The sequence below is a fragment of the Anopheles gambiae genome, chromosome 2 (assembly GCF_943734735.2).
Source record: "Anopheles gambiae chromosome 2, idAnoGambNW_F1_1, whole genome shotgun sequence".
Taxonomy (NCBI): domain Eukaryota; kingdom Metazoa; phylum Arthropoda; class Insecta; order Diptera; family Culicidae; genus Anopheles; species Anopheles gambiae.
Genome location: NC_064601.1, coordinates 96,487,305 through 96,511,135, shown reverse-complemented (window position 1 = coordinate 96,511,135; position 23,831 = coordinate 96,487,305). Strand labels below are relative to the sequence as shown.

General features: G+C 43.1%; 1 protein-coding gene across 1 annotated transcript in view; it reads left to right on the top strand.

Annotated features, from left to right (window-relative positions):
- Positions 1-23,736, top strand: part of LOC1276837 (heparan sulfate glucosamine 3-O-sulfotransferase 5) — a 70,770-nt gene extending 47,034 nt beyond the window's left edge. Inside the window, exon 8 of the mRNA XM_061648843.1 lies at positions 704-23,736. Within this exon, the coding sequence (XP_061504827.1) occupies positions 704-927 (224 nt within the window). The 3' untranslated portion in view covers positions 928-23,736. The remainder of the gene's footprint in view (positions 1-703) is intronic.
- The last annotated feature ends 95 nt before the right edge of the window (positions 23,737-23,831 follow it).

The window sequence follows — 23,831 nt, the reverse complement described above, 5'->3', positions numbered from 1 at the left end:
AGCAGCGTTGAGAGCAGCGCGGTTCCTTCCTTCGCAGCAACCATCGCTGTACTAATTGACGTTCATTCTGCTTTCCCAGCACAGCAGTATAGGAGGTAGTACAGGAGTGTCTTTTGCAGAAAAGAAAGTGCACCAATTATTATTGAAATATTTGTCCGTTATTTTAATGAGCCGATGGTTAAAAACAGGACACTGATCGAATTAAATATGGTTCTTTGGGTATAAAGAGAGCATGAGAGAGTGTGTGTGTGAGTCCCTTTTTCATATAAAACCAGCATTTGGAAAGCTCTCATATTATTATTTTTCCATTCCACCTCTAAAAAGAGCACCCAGCATGTGAGGAGCGTTTTTGAAACATTGTCGAGTGTTTATGAAAGTTTTCGGAAGCGGCAAACAACACGCCTTCCCAGGAAACTGCTTTTAACCTACTTTCCCTGGGGGGCTGGGCAGAGAGAAAGAGCGAGAGAGACAGAGTTTTCCAGTGAAATTTGTGCTTAATTTTCACCCTTGCGTATTTTGTTGTTGATCATACTTGAAACATTCAGTTTGGTTGCGCGTGTGTGTTCGAGTGTGTATGTGTGTAACAAAGTCCATACATTGTGCGGTAGTAGTAACGGTGTTGCATTCCATGGTGCAAGTTGTGTAGCGGTTTTCCCCCCTCTATTTTTCTACTAACTGCTTTTCTCAATCTCTTTTCCAACAGGCATCGAGCCACGGATCGGTAGCAATAACTTTTACTTCAACGAAACGAAAGGCTTCTACTGCCTGCGGAACGAGACGGGCGACAAGTGTCTGCGGGAGACGAAGGGCCGGAAGCACCCGCGCGTCGATCCGGTTGTGATATCGAAGTTGCGTAAGTTCTTCGTGGAACACAATCAAAAATTCTACGAGCTCGTCGGCGAGGATCTCGGCTGGCCGGAAGAGTAGGCATGCGGCGGCGGTGCCGAGTGTGTGTATGTGTGTGTGTGTGCTTGCCGAGAGGATGCACATCCGCTGCAACAGAGTGGAGGCAGAAGAAAAAAAACCAATCGGACAAGTGGCTGGGTATACAACAAACAACAAACACGCATACACAACTAAACATGTGAGACTGAATCGGAGCGGAACACCGGTGGCGGCAGGTAAGCGAAGGATGGATTGGTGAACCGATCGAGGGGGAAAGTTGCGGCCAATTTACTTCGATTTTAACACATCACCCTCCCGTCCATCCATCAACGGGTGGTGCAACGGGAATGCAGCTGTTTGCGGGAGAAGAGTGTTTTTTGTGTTACTTTCCTTCCGTTCCGATAGGTTCGATCTGCGGCAAAACTTCGCAACAATGCAATGGTTCGCTGAGATGCGGGGGAGGAAAGGCTCGCAAGCAAAGTGAGCGCAAGTTGTTTTGTTGTTTTGTTAGTGTACGGTGGCTTTTGTTCGGTGCTCAAAACATTCTGCAAACACACATTAGATAGGAATTAATTAAAACATTTGCCTCCATTGTTGCTTGCAGCATACGAGTGGAGCAGGGTGGAGCTAAAATGCAGTCGATGAGAAGGGAAGGATGATGTATTTTTGGTTTTGATGAACTCTTCATTTCAAATACTTTTTGTTCAATTTAAACATTATTCAACCGACTCTTTCACGGAATTAAATGCCTCTGCAACTTTTTTGACCCAGGAACTCGTTGTTTTACAGTCATTGAGGATAAAATGTGTCTCTTAGTTCCCTATTTTTTCCCCAAAACACCATATTTTATCATAATATGTCGAATTTTGCCTCTAAAAGAACTCATATTTGCTTCGTTTTTATAAATGTTTGTCAAATGGTACGAGCTTTGGGGAATAAATTGTCCTAAAATCGGCCCAAACACCATATAAATAATGTCTAAGAGCTCTTTCACACCGGACGATTGTGACAATTTGCGCGTTCGACGAACTTAACCAAATTCAAAATTGATAAATGAAAATCAACCAGTTCGTGCCCAAGCGAAATTTTTCGGGGATAATGAACATAAACTCATGCCATCTCTTTCTATTCATCAGCTCTACTCTCTCACACGCATCGATGAACTTTTACACATCTCTTTGTTCATTGTGCTATATTTGAAGGGTTTAAAACTGATAGATAACGATTCGTGTTCATGAACTAGTAGTGGTCAAATGGTAATGGTGTAATGTTTGCACCATGGTCGACATGAGTTCAATTCCATTTTTATTGTTTTCATTGATGATTTAAAGTTTTGATTTCTTTTTAAAACATGCAGCTCCAGTAACTTCAGACCCCTTTACTCATTGTTAGAAATGCGTGTTTAATAGTCAATCTATTATTTTTATTGTTTTATTTATTTCTTTTAATTCATTTCGTATCAGCACACCTTCATACAACAAAACAAGCAAATAGCACGATCATGAATAATAATATGGTGGCGCAACTGGCAAAGTGATTCGAAGTAGAATTAGCGATGTGGTTGGTAGCATCAAGGATGAAGCATGAGCATGAATTGGAATATGAGGGAAGGGAATGAATCCGAATGTTCATTTCTATTTTTAACTATTTTTTGCATGGGTTCATCCTTCACGTGTGTTCACTATCCCCGAAAATGATCTGTATTTCGCTGGTCTTTTCGGGGATAATTCGTTAACGAATTATCCCCGAAAAGACCACCGAAAACCAGCGTGGTCGGGAGCTTGGGTTGGCTTTCAGTGACTTTTTGTTACCATAGCAGGATAGTCAGTCCTACGTATGGGAGCACGGTCTATTCGGGACATGAACCCATGACGGGCATGTTGTTACGTTGTACGAGTTGACGACTGTACCACCAGACCGGCCCGATTTTCAGTCTATCAGTGGAACAATATTTCGGGTTGTATCCGTGTGATAGTTACGGTCCGCCATATTGGATTTCAGCCATTTTACAGTGTACAATCAAGGATGCAGTTTGTTGTTTTCTTTTTTTTTCTGTTTGAGCTGTTACAATACTTTTGAAATGAGTTATTGTTTAAAATGAGTTAAGGTACTTTTATTAAACTTATTATATTTTTCGCTAAACTAAAAAACAAAGTTCCAAACAATTTTTTACCTTTCTTGGCACAATATTTATCCTTTAGCAAAAAATAGAGTCCCCCTTTGAGCTAACCTTTGATTCGCGCCAGCAATGCATAGGCGTTTGATTACAAATGTTTCAGGCTGAAATAATCTAGGCTGAAAATCTTACGCTACTTTTTTTGTGCGTGAGTGTTGACATGATTTCAGCCGCTAACTGTCAAACTCCATATAAAATAGCTGGCTGATATATTGAAATCCCCTGTTGATCAATTTTGTTAACTTACAGACATAAAAAGGTCCATTAAAGGCAAATATTGAACCTCTTGAATTCAGTCTTAAAAACCAAATTCAATGTAAACTGTGCGAAATTGGTGATATATAGACAAATTTAGTGGGCAAACACTGTACTATTGCTGAGCCAATCAATATCATACTTTGTACAGCGATTTGCAAATGTTTAAAAACCCCTTATAAAGTATTTCAATATGAGGAATGTTTCAATGCATCAAAAGGTTCTAAAGAACAAAGAAGCAATTTCTACAACAGCTCGCTTTGCTTTCACCTTGTTTACTCTTGCACAGCATAATCAAGAATTCGTATTTATTTAACAACTGCCATCAACCAACATCCTTTTGCCCAAAAAAAGGATCTATCTCGTTCTCGCTCCACCACCAAGGATAAGCGCGTTACTTCCAAATCATTTAATGATAGCCGAGCAAAAGGAGGAATCCGTCCGTGTACTGACCAGTGCTGGTCCATAATCATACGGTCCCGGTCCCGGTTAAGGTAAGGTCAGTGCTCAGGCGAACGCTTACCGTGCTATAAATATTCTTTCCCGATTACATTCCCCCATCGCGTCGCCCTATCGCAGCACCCGCAAACCCGTGCACGTGCACACGTTGGCAAATGTGGCATGTGGAAATATTTCATGAGTCCCCAATTTTGCTCCGGTTGGCGGGTCCGAACATAACGTTCGGACACACTATCCATTTCCCAAGACCTGTGGAGAGATGACGGGGAAGGGGGGGCAGTAAACCCATTCACCCAGCAGCCGGGTGTAATGTAATCGCTTTGAAGAGAGAAAGAGAGAGAGAGGGTGGAGAAAGTGGAAAGCTCACTTGTTCCACCCCATTTCCCGGACCCCACTGGCCGTTTGGCTAGGGCTGGTTGAAAGTTGAAAATAATCGGTCGTTTGCGCGGGACAAATTGAGCTGAAATGTGTTCGCCTCCGACGGCCATTGCTGCTTGCTCGGCGAATGCACTCTCTGCACAAGCGGTCTCGCTTTCCCATTCGGTCATTCAGGATGCATCTTCTCCCTAGCTCTAGGGATCCAACAAACGGGCTGAGTCATCTTCAGGCGACGCATGTGAACGGCGACATGTGCTGCGGGAGTGAAACGTGCGCCGCTGGTGAGATGTCTGGACTGAGATGTCTGAGGCTTGCCGTGCCGTTGGCGGTGCTTTCGTCTTTCAACTCGTGAATCGTTTTGCCCGGGGGTTTGGAATCGCCCTGGGGGGACGAAAGGCATTCAAACGAAGCCGAAAATCCGAGCTCATCGCAAAGTCCATTCGATGGTGAATTTGCCATTCCTCGCCATTCCACACACACACACATACACATTCACGCTTGCATTTGCCGTCCCGGCACGGATTTTGCCGTTGCCCGGTTTGCATGCAAAAGTGGAGAAGGATGGATTAAGTTTTCGTACCCAAAATTCATCGAGGTCGCACGTGTGTGAGCGCAAGTGTACGTGACTTTTGCGAGTGCCCACGAGACCCACCCACCCGCGCCGGGCAAGAGCAATTGCGCCGTGGGAAGCGCGCAGGCGAAGGTGGTAAACAAACGCGCAAAGCGCTTCTCGTTCGTTCACTTTGCGCCCCCCTCCCGTTTGTGGGACAGAAGAAAGCTCCTGCCGCACGAGCTGATGATGGAATGTGGAATGGTACTACGGGCGAGGTTGTGGTTGTGGTGAGCTATTCCCACTATCAGGCAGTGTGTGGTGTTGGTGATGCTGCAGACAGCAAGCGACGAACAGGCGGGGTAGGAAAAAACACACACACACCCAAAGCGAGTTGTGAATCGTGATAAAAACCGGCGGCCATCGTTAGGATCACGAAGCGTATGGTTTAGTTTATTTGGCGAGCAAACAAAACAAAACAAAAAAATCCCATTCTCCCGTTTGGTTGTAGTATGAGGGATGGTGGGGGCGGGGGTTTGGGAACGGGGTAGCAGGGGGTTTCAAATGGGGTGCGAATTGGGGCATTGCTGGCAATCGAAATCGAAAAACGCACACATCCCCATGTTTTGTGGGGCGACTTTTCGATTTTGGCGCTCAACCGGGGAGCGTATGTTTTATGTTTGTGTGGAAGAGAGAGAGAGAGAGAGAGAGAGAGAGAGAGAGAGAGAGAGAGAGATAGAGAGAGAGAAAGGGAGATTGATTGAGTTGTGAAAGGGAAAGAATGATAAGTAAACATGGTTTTCATTCATTCGGATGCGTTTATTTTGAGCTGTGTCAAAACAATACATTTTCACAGATTGTATCGCATAAGATAAACTTTTCATCTTGTTACATATTTTTGCAATTAGAAGATCAAGTGATGCATGAAAGGAAATGACTATTTGACCTTACAACTCAAATATTTTAACTTAAAATGTGTACACTAACCTAGCAACGTGCACGAAGTATCAATTATTGCTCACATACCGTCCCCTAAAAAGTTTCTATTCCACTGAACAAAGAACTATGAGTGACACGTAGCTGTTTCACCCGCTTTTTTACTCTCCCCTTTGTTCCGCTCCATCTTCGGGCGTGTGTGTGTGTGTGTATGTGTGTGTGTGTATGTGTGAGAGTGAATTAATCCGCAACCCGTACAGGGCACCATGCGTCTCCATCGGCAGGGAAGCGAAACGCGCACACAAGATGCTGCTGGCTGCGCTACCGCAGACTAATCCTATTTGCACCCTTCCTCACTCTCTCTCTCTCTCTCTCTCTCTTCCTCTCTGTTGCAGTGTCATTCTTTCCCATCTTTCAACCGGAGCTGGCCACCATCGCTGTGTGGCCACGGTCACCCACAACACCCCCAGCCAGGGGTTGTTTGGGATTAATGAAAAAGAGCCCAGGCGCGCTTCCATATGCAGCTGCCACGGCCAAACGACCGAAGCCAATTCGTTAGCGTTTTGTTGACAAATTTTTGCATCCGACATGCAACATGCAAGAAGATTATTGTTTGTTTTGCTTTGTGCAAAGTGGAGAGGTTTTTCTTTCTTTCTTTTTTTTAAGAGAGTTGCAATCGCAAAAAAAGAGAGAGTGTCGCGTTTGTTGGACGAGCAATAAATCGATTGGCCAAAGAGCTACGCAGCAGATTTTTTTTTTTAGAAAAAGCAGATTGTTTGAAATGGATTGTTTTAAACCAGTTGAATTCTTTGCTTTAGAGTGCAGTTTGCAGGAAGGAAGATAATAACCATGCATTCAGAGAAAGCGTTCTTTCATTAATATCAAGCAGTGTTACCACGAAAGTGGACCCCTCCGCTTGAAATTAGTTGATGAAACTTCCGGTGAAACACTCCTGGACTTTCCAGCTCTAAGAGCGCGAGCATGAAAAATTATCCTACTCCTCGCTGCCAGCGGTCACAAAATTCCCGACAACAACACCTTCAGAGCTCGGCCACCGTGAGTGGCCTTATCGTGTCTTGTTGCCCGGTGTTCCGACACCGACACGTAAACGTGTACGTGCATAATGAGCCTCAATTCCGGGAGACTGTTTCAATGATTCTTCCACTTCGTGGAACCAAAACCCCCGCCCGCGTACACGAATGGATGGGTAATGAAAAATCCATTACAACTTCTGCACCAAAAACCGTCCGAGTCCGGCGCTGCTTGAAGCTCTTGAATTTACATCCGCACACCGCAAAGGTCATTTCGATTTCATGTCCACGGGCAGAAGGCCTTCTTGCAACTACCTTCAGAACACATGCGCGTGTGTGTGTGTGTGTGTGGTTTTGTGTGGGATGTGGGTATCGCGTGCAGCTAGCCGATAAGTTGACCCCGTTCGGTGTCGGCCGAGGAGCACCACACGGGTTTTGCCCCATTCCGGGAAGTGATTGAAATCGGAACAAAATTGTTGCATCACGCCACGCGATGTCCAGCTGCACATACACACACAACTGGACACAACTGGACGAATAAAAAGTGCGCTTTCTGGTCTATCTGGCCGAGCCCGAACGACAAAGTACCGAAAGTGTTTCTTTTGCACTCACCAAGTGATCGAATACTATCGTGTAATGGGCGTCGGATTGCATCAACTTTTTTTTCTCTCTCTCTCGCCATTTTCCCTTCTCACCGCTTTGATAAGACCCGGGGGTCTTCCGGGACTCGGGTTCATTTTTATCGCTCTTTGCCACTTCGAAGAAAAATGCTGCGAGCAAAAAAAATACAAAAAAAAACTACAGAACCACTTCACAAAAGTCAACCCGCTTGCCCGTCCGCTTCGTGTGTTTTTCGTGTCGCTTATCCTTTTGCTTCGACTGGCCGAACATCCGAATCACGTAACAGTGAATGGGCACCGGGCCCATCCATCCAGCGTCCGGGAATGCGGGTGGAAAAGACGAAAGACGTCCCCCCCCCCCCCTCCCCGGAAGATAGCCCCAAGCTTTTTGGCTAACGGGGAAAGTTTCCTGTTTGGAAATCAAATAATTAGAACCATTTGCATAATGTGCCCCAACAGGGCGGCGGCGGCGAACGGTTCGGTCCAATACCGTCAACAAATCTACAGAGCTTGCAAAGGGGCAAAAAGAGGAGAAGAGGAGAAAGAGAAAGAGGAGCAAAGTGGGGAAGGTTTTATTCGACATCGATCGGATCTCGGAAGCTCGTGTTGCTGTCGCTCTTGTCATGAGTGGTTGATAGGTTGCTTTAGCTGGTTTCGGGGTTTTCATTGCTCCCCCCGTTCCTTTCCCCTTTACTCCCCCCCCCCCCCCTCCATACCTCTCACCCCGTAATGTTGAGTGGGGTTTGCTGGCTTGCTGGCATTATCTTGATTTGGAATGTATCCGTTTTTGGCGGGGCCCAAGCTTGCTGCTCGGAAGTGAAATCGTTTAATAGAGCGATTTTTAAAGAAGGCATGGTTTTCAATATTTGAAGCAGCGCTGAAAGGTCTCGCTTATCAGTTTTTCAGCTATTGATGCAATCGATGCAATTGATCGCCACATCATGTTTATGAGAAGCTTCCATTCAGGCGCTTTTTGAATTTGAATTTTAAAGAGTCTTCTCTTCAATCGAACTGAACTGCTTTTAACTTCATCGTAAAGCTGAGTGCAATTGCAATACTTAACCCATTTACTGAAACATCCTTGCTCTGCGGAAATGTACTACCAAAGCTGTTGCGGTCAACCACACAGTCGCCAACTGAGCATCTCGCAGATGCAAGATTCAACCACGAGGGACAGCGCAAGTTGACAAGCACCTTCACCGCATTAAAAGCCACGACCTCCGACAAAAGACACTTTGCATGCGATGCGTCCATTTTACTTCCTTAAAAAAAGGGAGAGAGAAAGAAAGAGAGCGGGATGACATTTACGTACAAAAGAAATGAAAGAAAAAAGCCCTACCTGCATACATTCAGGCGCACAGAGATACAGTTCCCACCCGGAACGAACTGTACGCGATGGTGCCCCACGTTTCCCATTGCTGCTGTAGCAAGGAAAAGGGAGTAAAAGTTCGTTTTTTCTCCGTACTTCTTTTTTTGTTCCCTTACACCATCCCGGCCGTACGACCGCTTCACCCGTTTACGCTTTAATCTGCTTAACTCGAGCGGCTCAAGCTGCCTTTCAGCGTGATGCGTCATAACTGTCACGTGTTTCGTGTTTGCCCATGCACGGAACGGGATTGCAGGCGACATACTGTCAGTGCTTTTCGGATGCTTGTTGTTTGTTTCTCTTTCCTCCCTCTTTTTGCGAGTATGTTGACGCTGCCTATTTTTACTGCTGCATAAAAAGGGTTTGCTTGTTCTCGCTCGCGCACCCGCTCGCTCAGACGAGTTGCACCAGTTTGAAGTGTGCTCGGATTGTGGGATTGTGGCCGGTAACCATATGCGAAAGAGGGCGTTAAATTTTGATGAGAAACACAAGCACAAGCAACGCTCAGTTGCGATGCGAATGGGAAAAGAAACGCGACCTTGTCTCCATGCATTGGATGGTGGTGCTGTTAGTGCATACATTTAGGCGCTTAAAAACTGTGAAAACTGTGTTATTAGTGCCTAATTTTTTTATTCGATTTAAAAATGAAATAAAAAAAGCTCAAAATTAAACTACACTAAAATAAATTTGATATCGATTTTTGCAAAAAAAAACAATTGCAAGAAAAACGAATACAGCCAGCAGCGATTCCTCTGCTTCCACCAGCCCACAGCTATTTCCCAGCGGAGCCTAGCCCCGTCCCATAACTACACACAGTGCACCGTCAAATCCCACCTTGCGTGACCGGAACGACATGTGTGAGTCCCACCGCTGTGTTGGGGTCGTAAAATACGGCCATACGCTGCAGAATGTAGCACAGAAGAATTAATAGCAAAAAAATAAGGGAGCCAGTCCCAACACCCAAAACCCATCCTAACAATTTATGGTACAATTTTAAAACCTCACCACACACCTCAACACCCATGCGTGAATGTGTGTGTGTGTGTGTGTGTGTGTGTGCGTGCGTAAAGCTGATGCTGCTGCTATTTTACGAACACGCTGATGGACAAACGACACTGGTTGCAGCTCTAAATGGGGAAAAAAAATGCTGCAAAACTGCAAAAAGCTCAACGCGATGACAAAAGAAGTGCGGAAGATTAATGCTGCAAATATATTATCATTCCTCCCGGTTTCTGGTTTTTTTTTTTGCCAAGTGATATGGTACGAGGGAAAAGGAAACATACGCAAAAAAGCAACGGCGCCACATTTTTACGTACCACGCGTATGGTCGCGTAGCCTCAGGCTGCGAGGTTTGGAGTGAAGTGGATTTGCATTTTGAGTGGAGTGAGCGGCAGCAAAACCTTCCCATAGCAAAAGTGTATGTGTGTGTGTATGTGGATGGAAATTTTAAACGAATTTTACACATTATTTCTTGCCCCCCGTGCTACTACCTACCTACCTACTTCGCCATACGCAGCCGGCTGGGTAGGTGCAGCGTATGGCGATGTAATTTAGGAACAACCGTGCCACTGTGTGGCGGGCACGAGCCTGAAGCGGGTACCCGCTGTAACCCACCGAGTACAGAGAGGCAAAGTAACCGACAAAAAAAAAATGCGTCGTATGATTCATGTCCCCGAGCACCGGGGAGCACTGTGAATACCCCATAGCCCCCTCCAGTGAGTTTACGCGAGCGTAACAGAACGGATAATCGAAAGCCAACGGAAATATTTATGAACATTACATCCCTGTGCACGATTTTATCGAAAATCCGTGTTTCAAAAAACAGGATCTGTAATGGAAGGTGAGGATGGTGGGGAGGAAGGAACCGTTCCACCACACTTTTACTACCGCGCCGCAACGAAACGAGACAATAGACAAAGTGGGGCGAAAAAATTCGTGGTTCTGCACTGGAAAAGCTCGTCCTAAGCTTCGCGGAGCGATGTGTGGTGCTGCACACAGTGGGATCGAAGCCAGTAATCCAACATAATTACTGCAAAACAATTCACACAGCCCAGCATACGCATACTGATTTCGATTTCGATACGGGGAGTAGGGAACATAAATTTCTCTTTCCGCGCTTGGGTTTGGAAACTCGAATGGATGCTGCACACCGTTACCTGCTGGTGGTGGTGGTGGTGATGCACAGCACTGTTAGTAGATGGGTTTATCTTGTTGCTTTGCTGCTTCGGTGTAGCCCGCTTTTGCCCGCCCCATTCCACGGTGAAAGGTGTACAATGAACTCCTAGTGCTAAAACAAGTCACCGGGATTTGGCCGATTTCTGCCCCGTTCTGCCCCACTGACACAGCTCAGGCGGTTCCCGGTAGCGTACCTTTCCAGATCAGCCTGGGTGATGGGGCCAACAGTTTTGCTCCTGTTTAAATCGCGCACACACACCGAGCTACAGATGCCCTACTTTGTACTGTTGCATACAAAATTACATCCTTGTGCAGTGCCGGCTCGAAAAAGGGTCGAAGAAAACGGGTCCGTACCACGGTAATGGTTGGACGCTGGGAGCTGGCTCTCTCTCTCTCTCTCTATCTCTCTCTAATGTGAAATAAATTGCCGAGGCTGTGGTTTTGCACAAGCGGGCTTTGCGTTTGAAACAGCTTTAACGTTAACGTATCCCACACTATTACTAGCTAGCTATTGCTAGGGTGAAGTGGCTTAGTTTCTGTGCCCCTGGATTCACCGAACGGGCGGGCGTACGCAGTGGGCTTACAGGTAAAGTCAGTTTTTTCCGGGGACCGTGATTGAAGCGGGCTGTACGCAACAGGTCATCAATCATGTTTTCGTCGTAATTGATCGACCGTTTTGGAGAGGGAAATCTGTTTCAAAGTTCTCAAAAAAAAAAAAATAATACCAAAAGGGAATGATTAACATGTTGTAAGACGCTTCGGGGTAATATCGTGAGGCGGAAAGCTTGATTGGCCCTTTATACATTTCTCGGTACGCAAACGGACATATCCTTAATGATGATGGCTTGCGTTAGGGTGCGTTTACACTGCTTGAAATTGCGCAGCACAAGCTGATGTTGTCAACAGTGCCTGCCTTTTTTGAGCCTTTTTTGTTTTGGTCATATTAGGTATCTTTTAAGGCTCTTTTTTAAATGCTATAAGATAACGTTATTTCTCTATGCGCTTTGCCCATTTTGTCTCTTAAATAGATACATAAAAAGTTTGGCATTTTCTTTTATTTTTTTTAAATCCAATTGGAAAATAATAACTGGTTCGATATTTTAAGCCAGAAAGATGAAATTTTCAGCTAGCCATTGGAACAGTACTCATCATACGGGTTGTATCCATGTGACAGTTACTGTCCGCCATATTGAATCTAACAAATTTTGTACAAATCAAAATCCTCTTTTTTTCTTGTTTTCGTTTGTAATTAGTTTGAAAAGTTAAAAAAAAAACTTAGAAAATCGATCCAAGCTATTCTTTACTTTTTTTTTTGTTAAAATATTTATCGTTTAACAAAAAAAATCAATCCTTCCAGAGCTATCCTGATTGCGCCCGCGGCGAATAGGCGTTTGTTTACATATTTTTCATGCTAAGCTGAGTTTTTTGTAGGGATTTGTATAGAGTGTTGACAAGATTTCAACCTCCAACTGTCAAAATGTACGTAAAACAGCTCGCTGATATCGTAAAAGCTCCCAATAATAATAGAAAATATTGCATAACTTTAGGCGTTTATCATTGCTTCATTTATTAATGTCGTTTGTACACGCCGTTGCTATGTCTATCATCAATTTCGACCTCTTAAAAACCTCCCTTAAATCGTTTCGTGTAGTGTAGACGTACCTCAAGAAAATCGCTTACCCACCAATTCTCTACCACCAATAGCAAACGGATTCCAGTGGCATGTTCGCTGGCGGAACAGCGAAATGCAAACGGTTTTAACAAGATCGCCGGCCATGCGATCGATTCAAGCGTGCCCGTTGTTGATTTAAGCGTCCGCAGCCGCACAAATAAAAGCCGAAAAACGTTCCACCACGCACACTTATTAAAATAAACAAACAAACAAACAGCAGCCCACAATCCGCAATCGATAATAATTCCTGGGAGATTGGGGATTGGGGGGCCCTGGCGCCCTTATCTGCCCGCTGCCGATGGTACCAGATGCTTATCCCAGCGCTGGCGCGTACCGGCGCTGCGTGGTTTTGATGTAGAAACTCAATTTATTTTATTTTCTTCGTCCCTAACCTAACCCCCCTGGACAAGCATCTTCCGGAAGTACCCAATACCCCGCGACCAGGTACGTGACGCGGGACCTCTTCGTGCAGCAAACTGTCGTGAGCTAAACTTTGGAAACGTCAGCAAACGCTGAAGAAGCACGAGAAGCAAAAGAAACAACAACAAAAAAACCTTAAGTGACATGTTGGCGTAGAGATGGCAAAATGATGTCAATATTTGCATGCCCTTCACTACCACACCACCACTACCATCAGAGGTTTGTTTCTAGTCAGCACCCAGCTTTACGGAATTTGACTTTCCGATCCGATCTTATCTGCCAAGTTGGTGCTGGCAACGGCTACGTTCGGTGCGCTGCGTGGGTTTTGCTGCAAGAGCAAGAGCTTGGCTACGGCCACGCCGCTCGGATGTGATGTAATTTCCGGATAAGAGGCAAGCTTTCCAATTATCGAAAAGTTATGCCAAAAAAACCCCCCCACTGCCACTACAGAATGTGGAGTGCTTGCCCGTCCGCTCGCGCCCGGTTCAATGCGAGCGATGAATGCTAATTCATTGCAGCAGTGTTTTAAGATGGAAGCTTTTCGTGAGTTTAAGCCTTGCGTGGTTTCACAATTAATTGGACGCCGCTTGGTGCTGTCCGGGGCATTTTGTTTTAAAGCGACTAAAACTCGAATGATCTAAAAACAAGGGGGGAATATAATTACAATAATTGATTGTGGGGCAAACGGCGAACGGTGTGTTTAAAACGATTCAAACGGTTTAAGTATAATTGGTTGGTATTTAAAGGTTATTTTATTGTCAGTCTTTTAAAGCTTAAATTGCTGGTAGAATTTATTTTTCAATTGCTTTAGAAAGCATAATTAATTATTGATCAAACAACTTATTTAAAGAGAACTATTTCTTAGCAATCTTACGAGTAATTTAAACTGCTTCGATTTAATTTTAATCTACAACATTTTTAGCATAATCTTTGCTATAACTTCCCATTTTAAAATTCATTCAAATTCATGCTCTTGCCAAAGGTTCTCAAATTCTTTTACAAATGCTTTATTTGCTTCCTCAAACTTAAGCACATTTAAAGAGCCACCAAATGATACGATCTGTAAGCCCGTTTGTGTGACAAACTTTGGCAGTAAAACACACCCAAGCTCCACCGAGTCGACAGACAGGGCAAGGAATTAATTTCCTTCGGGCGACGGGTACGGGACCGGGCATGCTGTTTCCACCCTATCATACATCAGGCGCAAAAAGTTTGCTCTTGCACCCCAAAACACGCCGTAATCAGAATCCGATCCGGAACCCCGAAATCGAAAGGAATCGCCGCAAGTGGAGCAAGTGAAACAGATTAATATCCTCGTTTTTATGCCACAAAACCCGTCAAAACCATTCGAGATTGTCGTTTCGCTTGCGGGCAGGTGCTTTAATTTTGCTCCTCCTCGTCGTCGTCGTCATCGTCGTCGTCGGCTGGTAGCAAGAGTTTGTGACTTGTGAGCGCGAAACGGTTAAAACGGGATAACGACCGACTCTATGAAAACCCCTCGCGAAGCTTCCACTTCGAATACGGAACGGAAAATACGGGAAACGATTAACTTTCGCATCGTTCGCCTTCAAACACATACAATCATTCCCATTTTCCCAACCATTTCTTATCACGGAGCAAGCGAAGCGGAGTGTACGAGGGGGGGGGCGGGGGCATCAGACAAGGAACTGTCTGAAGTGGCTCTCCCTCTCACTACCTAGCCCTTGCTCTAGTGTACAGTGTACAGTGCGAGGGTCCCGAAAAGTTTGGGCGGGAAATGCGGAAACTTTGCACATATTTCGCCCTGCCGACAGTATCGTAAATAATTTATAACCCTCCTCAATACACTAACTCCCCCCCCCCCCCTCCTGCCATGGTCCAGTTCTGTGTTTTTGGGGGGTGAAATTCATCGACAAAAACACACACACACACTCAGAGAGAAAACGGCCAACGTCAAAACAGAGGGATCCAAATCGAAGAAGTAACGCGGTCCTTTTGTCGGCTGCCCTCGCTTGTTATTACTGTTTGTTCCGGGTTTTTGTGCAAGGCCACCCCCCCCCCCTTCCCCATCCCGATAAAGGAAGGGGGGCTGGAAACATATTTTATTTCCAACTAACCTTTGTGCAGCTCTCGCCCTCCCATGCTGCACTGTTTCTGGGGGTTGGATGACCCCATCCCTTAAGGAACAGTACAAACTGGAGCGAAAAATAGCGAATTCGCACCACCTTGCACACTCCCTTTTTGTTTGCTTCGAAGCTTCTGGGCAATTGGCAATTTGGGAGCCGATTTTCACCTCAAATTCTCAAGCCGTTTTAATACATTTTCCTTTTTTTTTTTTTTTGGTAATTTTAAAACTCCATTTGATTTTAAATGTACCCTCCAACTAAAGCAAGCTCTCGTTGCGAGATACTTTTGCCGAAAAACTACTTCAACTGCCACTTATACCGCTGCCTTGTACTCCACTGTTGGTATTGAGCTTTAAGCTACACTATGTGCAACTTCAACAGTAGCCCGATAAACACACACCTACTTCCCAGTGGAGTGTAGCCTTCTGCCGCCATCACCATCGTTCGGTGTGCACCAAAAAGCGCACACGGAAAACGGAACGATGATCGCGATTTTTTTCCCCCAGCTCCTCTTCCCGGAGGAAAAACAAAAGGCACCCGCAATAAAAATGGTAGCTTTGAGCTGGAGGTAAAGCGAAACACTATTCGCCCTCACACGCCCCCATAACCCGGAAACGATCCGTCCTCCAAACCGTCGTCGTCGATCGTAAAAAGGAACAACGAACGGTGCTGGGAAAGCTTTCTTCCGTTTTTTTTTCGTTCCATTTTATTCATTCGCCCTTTAGTAAAATTCGATTGGTTGCTGGTAGTTTGGTAGGTGTAAGGGTTGTAATGTGAGTTTCGGTTTTGTTTTGTTGTTTGGTGCTATTGAATGGTGGGGAGGCTCATTTTCCGTTTCGCCAGTCGATTGATATTTACGTGATGTAACGTAACCGCCGCTTTTCCGAGAAATGGGTTAAAAAATACCGTCCGAAAGCCGATTAGAATGGTGGAATAAACCGGGACCGACCGATGCTTGGAGTGGGGGTGAAAGTTTCGAACAAAAACCCACTAAAAAAACAACTCCCAACCTCCCGAAATGAAAACGAGTGTGTGTGTTTTTGTTGTTTTCGTTCGTTATTTTCGCTAGTGGCCGCTTACCCTCTTGTTTTGATCATCACCACGATGCGTTTTATGCTTTAGTTATATGCTGCTCGAACGTAGCAGCAAAAAAAAAACAAAGCAAACTCCAAAGCTACCTTTCCACGCAACAGCACCCTAAACTAATATGGCTGGCTGTGTTAGAGGCGTCTTTCTTTTTGGGCCACCTTTTACCACAAACTCGCCTCTCGCCTGCAGATTCGGATTGTTTTTCTTCGGCCGCACACACTTTCAAAACAGTGCGTTCAGAGAGGACGTTTTAAAAACGTGGTAAGCGCGGCCGGTTTCGGGGCAAAAGTTTGCCTCGGCCGGGCATATATTCATTCGAACAGGAGCAGTTGTTTTCAACGCTCGAGAAGCCGGTAGGGGTAAACGGGGCAAAATGAGCACCCGTTTATTTAAGCATTGTTTCACAGCATGTATAAATTCCAAGGCAATTGAATGCGTATTTTTTTATAAACAAAATATAAAAAAATATCTAGATGCTTCGCGTAGGGTTGAATGGTCAAATGCTTTTCGACACATGGCGCTTGGTGAGTCTATGGTTGTATTTACCACATTTGACACAATGTTGTAGGTTACTACGGCCTACTCCGTCTCGTGGCCTGCATAGAAAGGGAGATAATATCCCGCACAAAAGCCTTGAAAAAGGCCCGCACCCCGATATATGACTCTGCTATGCTAACTGCGGAACTTATTAAAAAGGTTTAGTCCCCTTCTCTGTGGAAATCGAAATTCCCATTATGAGCAATGCTCACCATTTTTTTTGAAGAAACAAGTTAGTTTAATAAACTGGAATTCCTTTAGTAGCTTGATTTAATGACAATTTCTGGGGTGTTCTGATCAGGAGCCTACGTGCTCCGTTAGCGATAGATACATTTTCTTCTACAATTCTCATTAAGTATGCACTATTCCAACTGGACTTTAGTTAAATGAGATTTCTGGCAGAAGGGTGTGCTCTGCCTATCTCAAAATCGAACAGATGTTTACTGTCCCAGGTTCAAAAGAATCTATTTCGTCTATTGAAACGTGTAAAAAGTGTTTTAATTTTAATAATTTATTTTTAGATCCATTTGAATTGCATTCCTATACAGCAAAACAAAAGATAGGAAGAGAACGCATTTCACGAAACGTGCGCAAAAGCTTTTACCTTTTGAACCATCTCGTGAAACATCAACTTTTATGTTACACTTTTTTCATATGTTTACGATATTTAAAGGCTATGTTGCAATTTTAATCCATAGATAAATGGTGAATATCCATATAATAATGTAAGAAGAATTGTGTTTTGTGCAAAAATTAAAACGAATATTTACTAAACTGTTTAACATGCCCATTTTGCCCCGCTTTCCCCCCTATACACCGGTAAGGCATTCGGTATGGGGCCGATTTTTGCCTGTTTATTCAAACTTTAAGTAAATATTTCAACCTGGGTCGCGTTCGGGCTTACCTGGTCGGCGGGCGATTGTGGAAACGGTTTGTTTTATGGATGTTTGTGTAAATTAGCCAACAGCAGCTCAACTTAAAATTGTTAATTTTCCTGTGGCAATTTTTTGTGCGTGACAATCTGTTATTATTTGGTGAATTTTGCTAACAACCACCCCTTGCACAGACACAAATCGAATGTTTTCCTCCTATAAAACTTCGGCTTTCTGTGGGAATTCAGTTAGCAAGCAATCGAAATTATTCATTCAAAAATTGATATAAAATACACACATAAGCGCATAAAACAAGGTAGTGTCAAAACTGAAGCCTGCTCAAGCTTAAGGGCTCAAGACCATCTTGAAGATCAAGCTTCACCTTACCGAGCGTGACCGGGCGCAATAGGGGAAAGCTTCCATTTCCCTACGGGACGTTGCGTTTACTAGGTGGTGCCTGGTGGTGTCTCCGGTTAGCTGGAAATTGGATTGAGTGAAATAAGATTTTTTTCTTTCGCGTATGGTGTCCCCTACTGTCATCGTGTACTCGAGAAAACCCCACGCGTGTTTTCCTGTACGTGTAGCAGCATTTCGCTTTCGTTGCCTTTAATTCCATTAAGAACGGCTCCCTCAACATGGTCTGTATCTATTGGATTTGATCTGCGCTTTGTGCAAGCTGCGCTGTTTGATCGTAAAGCTTGCAGCTTTTATTTCTTATTCCCTTTTGAGACTCTCATTACGGTATAATTTTATTCCTTTCTTCCTAATTGTGCCGCCTTCTATCCAAAGAAAAAAGAACGAAGCAAAGGTGACACTCGCCTTCAAAACCAGTTAATGTGGAAAATGTGTGGATGAGCAAAAAAAAAAAGAAAGGAAACATAACCTGGAAACCTGGTACGGCATCATGTTTATTTTATCTCTCGAACCCTCGAGTTTCGTTTGAAGCCCGGATGTGTAACAAAATCAGTTAAATCAACAGCAAAGGGCAAAGCGTGGCAAAGATGTAAAGATATGAAAAATGCATTGCGCATAGGGGAGGGGGGGGGAACGAAGGAGGGACAAGGACACACCTCACAGCCTAACGGTGCCCGTTTAAATCAAAAGAAACCCGGGCAAACCTACTTCTCGGCAGGCAGCCACGCGTTGACCGTCTCCACACATTTGAAGGCGTTTGAAGTCACACGCTTCAGTTTGGCCTCCCCCCCCCCCCCCCCCTATTCTGTCCCCTCCCACTTCACCTCACTCGATTACTCCATTTACTTTGGGCCTTTCCGTGGCACATTCCGTCACGTTTAAGTGGCTCCTTCATCCTGTGGAGGGGTTTTTTTAAATATTTCCCTTCCAATACAGACCCTTACATCCCATCTTTAACATCGCATCTTGCCACTTTACATTCTTGCTCGTTACATCATACATAGATTTGAAATGTTCAAAGATCTTCTGGCGGAAGTAAATGGTACATTAAAAAATGTGTTCGAAAGAAAGGTAAAAAATACAGCCCAGAGTTAATTTCACCCTTAAAAAGCACCTTCCACCTTCTCAGCGACTGATTTTGGGGCCGGCTGCTGCTCTTACTCTGTTGGGCGCTTCAAAAGAAATTACGATGTTGAGTAACAGCAACAAAATATACATATCAAAAGGCAAAAGCTATTAAAAAAACGGAAAAAAGTGCAAAGCAAACCTATATTTTGTGTTTCAATTTTTTTGCTTCCTTTCCCGGCTAATGATACTGGTTGGAGAATGATAAAAGATTAAAGGGCGGGGAAAGATGGAGTAAAATGTGAGAGCACAGAGAAAAACACACACTCGTACACTAAGAGTTAGAAAGGAAATACGAACGGAAAAAGAAACAGCTTTGCGGTTGTTGTGAAGGTTCGAAACATGTGAGCAATAGAAGCATCTTGAAACGGTGTAATTAGCGTGTAGCGGCATTAAGGCATTATTACGCGATATTATATTAGGCGATAAACAAACAAACAAACAAAAAACGTGTGTAAAGGAGGAAGGTTGGCAAAAGCGTGGGGGGGTTATCAAAGCAAAAACGAAGAAGTGTAACTTGATGCCAGTTTTAGAAATAATAAGGAAGATGATCCGTGTTCATTGCAATGGATTTCAGTGTTGTTAGCTGGTAAGCAACCGGCGACAACCTTTAGTGTGTAAGTGGATCGTGTTCGATCGAAGCGTGCGATCTTCATTCGTGTTCGGTTTTTTCTGTTTCCTTCTTGCCATTTATTAGCTATTTTAAGCTTTTTAAGCGTAATATTTTATTGCAGCTGCGCTTCGCTTGTGCTTTTTTTTTTCTTCCCCCAAGTAGTTAGCATTCAAAGTCGCTCAAAAACATTCCAAAGAAATGGCCTTTGGAAAGGGCACCAAGCCATCCATTGCTAGTTTTGTTGTTTCATTAAACTGTTTTTGTTGAGCACTGTTTGGGGGGGGGGGGGGGGGTTTGCCCTGAAACTGACACACTCATCACGAAAAGTCATTATTCATACTCAATGGCTTCGTCGTCTTCGTTATCAGCAACCATAAAGCATTCTGTTTGTGAGACAGACAGCTCAAATCAAAGGCAGAGATAACCCTTCTATTGTTTCTCGTTTTTTTCCTTTTTTCGAAGAACATTGAATCGTATAATCGCCCATAGGCCCATTGAAAGCATGAGTTAGCAAACGCCAGCCTAGAGAAAGCAGAAGGCCAGCAATCAGAGTTCCTACAAATGGATATCGTTAGCGTTTAAGTCAACATAAGGCGTCCCCTGTATCCCCAGGTCCCTTTGCGGCTTATCCAACGCTCCAGTTGGTTTTGTTTCCCTTTAATTATTTTAATTGTAAACGATTTGTCAAAGATTTCGCTATTACCAGAGCCTTCAAGAAGGGTTTTAGTTCACTGGATTTGATTTTTAGAGTAATAGAAGCTTTCAGCTGCACTTTCTGCCACCACATTTTGCCAAACCTTCTGAAACACTATTCCTTTTCGTGCAATCACTGTATTAGGTTAGCGGTAGAGCATCGTTTATTTTGCATCGAATTTCGGAAGCAAAACAATCACAAGAAGTATCTGCTTTATTGCTGCTGTTACGATGGCGGAGCTGTAAAAAAAACGAAACAAAAACTAAAACACGATAAACGCTATTTTTGGATGTTGTAATTAACTGATGTAACTCTTCAAACATTTTCACAAAACTTTCACTGTGCTAGTAAGGATAGTGTGGCCGAAATGAAGCAAAAGATACAAGCGTGTTGTTTCGAAATTCCCTCCCAAAAAAAAAAAAAAAAAGAAAGACGGCAAACAACCGAAAATTTAAACTACTATCACTAAACTTTAAGAAATCGCTTTAGAATTATAAGCAAGACTAGATGTGCAGATGTGGTTCGGAATTCGCATGAAATGACTTTTGTTTTGTGAAAGTTCCAAAGCAAACAACGTGCAACCTTGTAATACATATCATTCAAAGAAAAAATGGAAAACGGATCGAAAAGATGGTCCGTTGCAGGTGATACTATATCTGAAAATGATTGGAGGAAGCCGAGGAAGAAGAAAAGGAAAAGAAAACTCCCAAAAAGGAAACGAAAACATATCATAAAGCAAACCAAAATGCGGCAAACAAACGAACAAAACAAAACAAACAACACAGACATATCAAAACCAAACCAAATGATTTAGCTTTCTATCAAATGGAAAGAGGAAAACGCATGTACATATAAGTATATATACACACATACACAGTATTGAGCCATAAGAAGTGTAGTGCGTTTAACGTTTTACGCACCGTAATCGGGTACGGTTAAGCTTGTTAAGACAAAGAGAAAATCGATGTATAGCTTAAGAAAAGAAGAGAAAAGAGAAGAAAAAACAACCACATGAATGACACGTTGGCGATTAGTGGTACGATTTATTTAAGCTCACGTTGCGATTGAAACGATGAAGAAAGCAAGCAAGCAAAATGGAAAACTGATCAGTAGTTAGGGTTAAACACTATGAGAACGAGAGAAAACAAGGAAGGAAAGAGAATGGTAATAGAAAAATGAACATGTTTGATTGTTTCGTTGGTATTGTAAGAAGAGAAATTTAATAGAAAAAATTAGAACGCAAACAAAAACAACCAAAAAACGACTAAAGACCACAGACATACAAAGTTGAACGATATCTGTTATATTCGTGGAAAAATGTTTGAAAAAAGAAACCGAAATAATATAAAACAGAAGAGAAAACATAAGACGAACGAAAAGAAATAACGAAAAACCATACAAACACACACAGACATGACAGGACACATCAGCTTCAGCGAATGTTGAAATGTGATGCAAAACACCTTTTTGTACATTATTGTGATTGAATTCATATTCATATTGAATATAATTAGGGCCAAAAGGGTGACGGTGGTGTGCGATAGTTTGTGTATGATTGGAACCGATTGGCAGCGGAACACTCACTACACTGTACAAGTAGGCATTGGTTTATTGCAAAATTGAGAAAAAAAAAGTTAAGCAAGTATGCTTTAAGTAAAACAAACAAGGGGGCAAACGGGAAGTAACGATAAGAAAGAAGACGATAGAAATAGAAGAAGATCAAAACAATAGAAACTAAAAAGCCCAAACACCGCGTTGTGTTTCAGTTTCAGCAATAAGGCATGTTTCCGTGAAATCCCCCCTTTATCAGAATTAGGAATTTTTCAATTACGGTGTACCCAATAAAATGCAATGGAAAAGCAATGAATAGCACAATTTTTACAACAAAATGAAATCAAATCTTTAACGGAAAACGAAACCAAGCAAGCAGCAAACAAAAAAAGGGGGAAAAAAATCCCGCGTCTGATGAATGCATGTTCTGTTTCTGGAGGTCCAAAGCATATCCTGTTGGATTTAAATATATTGTTGCGTTAAGGCGTTTGTTTGTAGACAAAAAAGAGAGAGAGAGAGAGAGAGAGAAGCATACCAACAAGCAGATTAATTAACACACGTTGTGAGATGATCGTTAATGGCGTTGAGTTTATAAAATCAGTACATATCAGGTGCATGGTTGGTGGTGTATACATAATTTATAAGCAAAATGAGGCCCGTTAAACCGTTAACGCGCGGAATGAGAAGAGAGAAATCACACACTCCATACACAGTGAAGCGCTTTGCTTTCGTTTGCTCTGTGCGTATGCTCTGTACTTGTTCAATCACTTGTTACAATCACTACCAAACCGACAGCTGCGGGCGTTGGTTGGGTTTTTTCTAGATGTATGAAAGCTATTCTATTTACCTGTTTGCTTGAATTTCGTTCGCGGGTTAGAGGAGTATATGAGTCGTTCTAATGGATGCAACAATGTATTTTAAAACATCTGTTTTTAAGTCGTATTTTTCAATAGAATATACATATTTTCCCCTTATATTTACCCCTCTTATATTAGTTACGTTTATTAAAGCGTTAATTGTGCTGTTTTTGGTGTACAAAAGTTTAAAAGAGCACTTGGACGAACGCTTGACCGTTTAAAACGAGATTAAACACGAGCACATACACACACACACACACACACACACACACATAGAATGACTTCTGACTGCTAACTTAAGCTTAACTTCTTGTCTCTTTACTCGTTGTCGTGAATCAAAAGGAATGAAAATGAAAATTCAAAACCAAATGGAAAAGCTAGAAGAAGGAACGATACCAAAAAGGCTATACTCTAAACCTTCGTGTTTCACTTTATGGTTTTGCTTCGAAGCTGTTTAATGAAAACTAAAAAAAAACACCTGTTAAACATTAACAAGCCCGAACGCAAACAACTGCAGAACCCGTGTACAGCACAAAAAAAATAAAAACAGTGAGCAAAGTATTCGACAATGCCTGTGCGAAGAGTGTAAAATAGTTTCAACAACCTATTGCGATGCGAACATTCATTTCTTCCATCCTATAGCGACACGAACGCATGCTTTCGGTACATCTCATCATTACCTTACTCAACCGATGATCACATCATATACAAAAGCAGAAGAAAGAAAAGAAGGAAAGCATACACGAAACATTCTAGCGGAAGTATCAAAAGACAGTAAAGTAAAAAGAAACAAATTGCAAGCAAACCCATACATATCTCATATCTCGTCTTCGTAGTTATGTAAAGAATACTATTACTAAAACTGCTATCAACTGTACGGTGAAAACGGGCAAGAGGGAAAGAAAAAGGCAGAAGAAAAAATAAAATGAACCACAGGAGGTGAATGAACATTGAAAGGTTTTCTTTTGGTGTGTACCTGGTATTAAGAAAGAAATATGGATATAATAATGCAAGTAAGTAAGTATTTCATCATGATAAATGGTTAATTTTC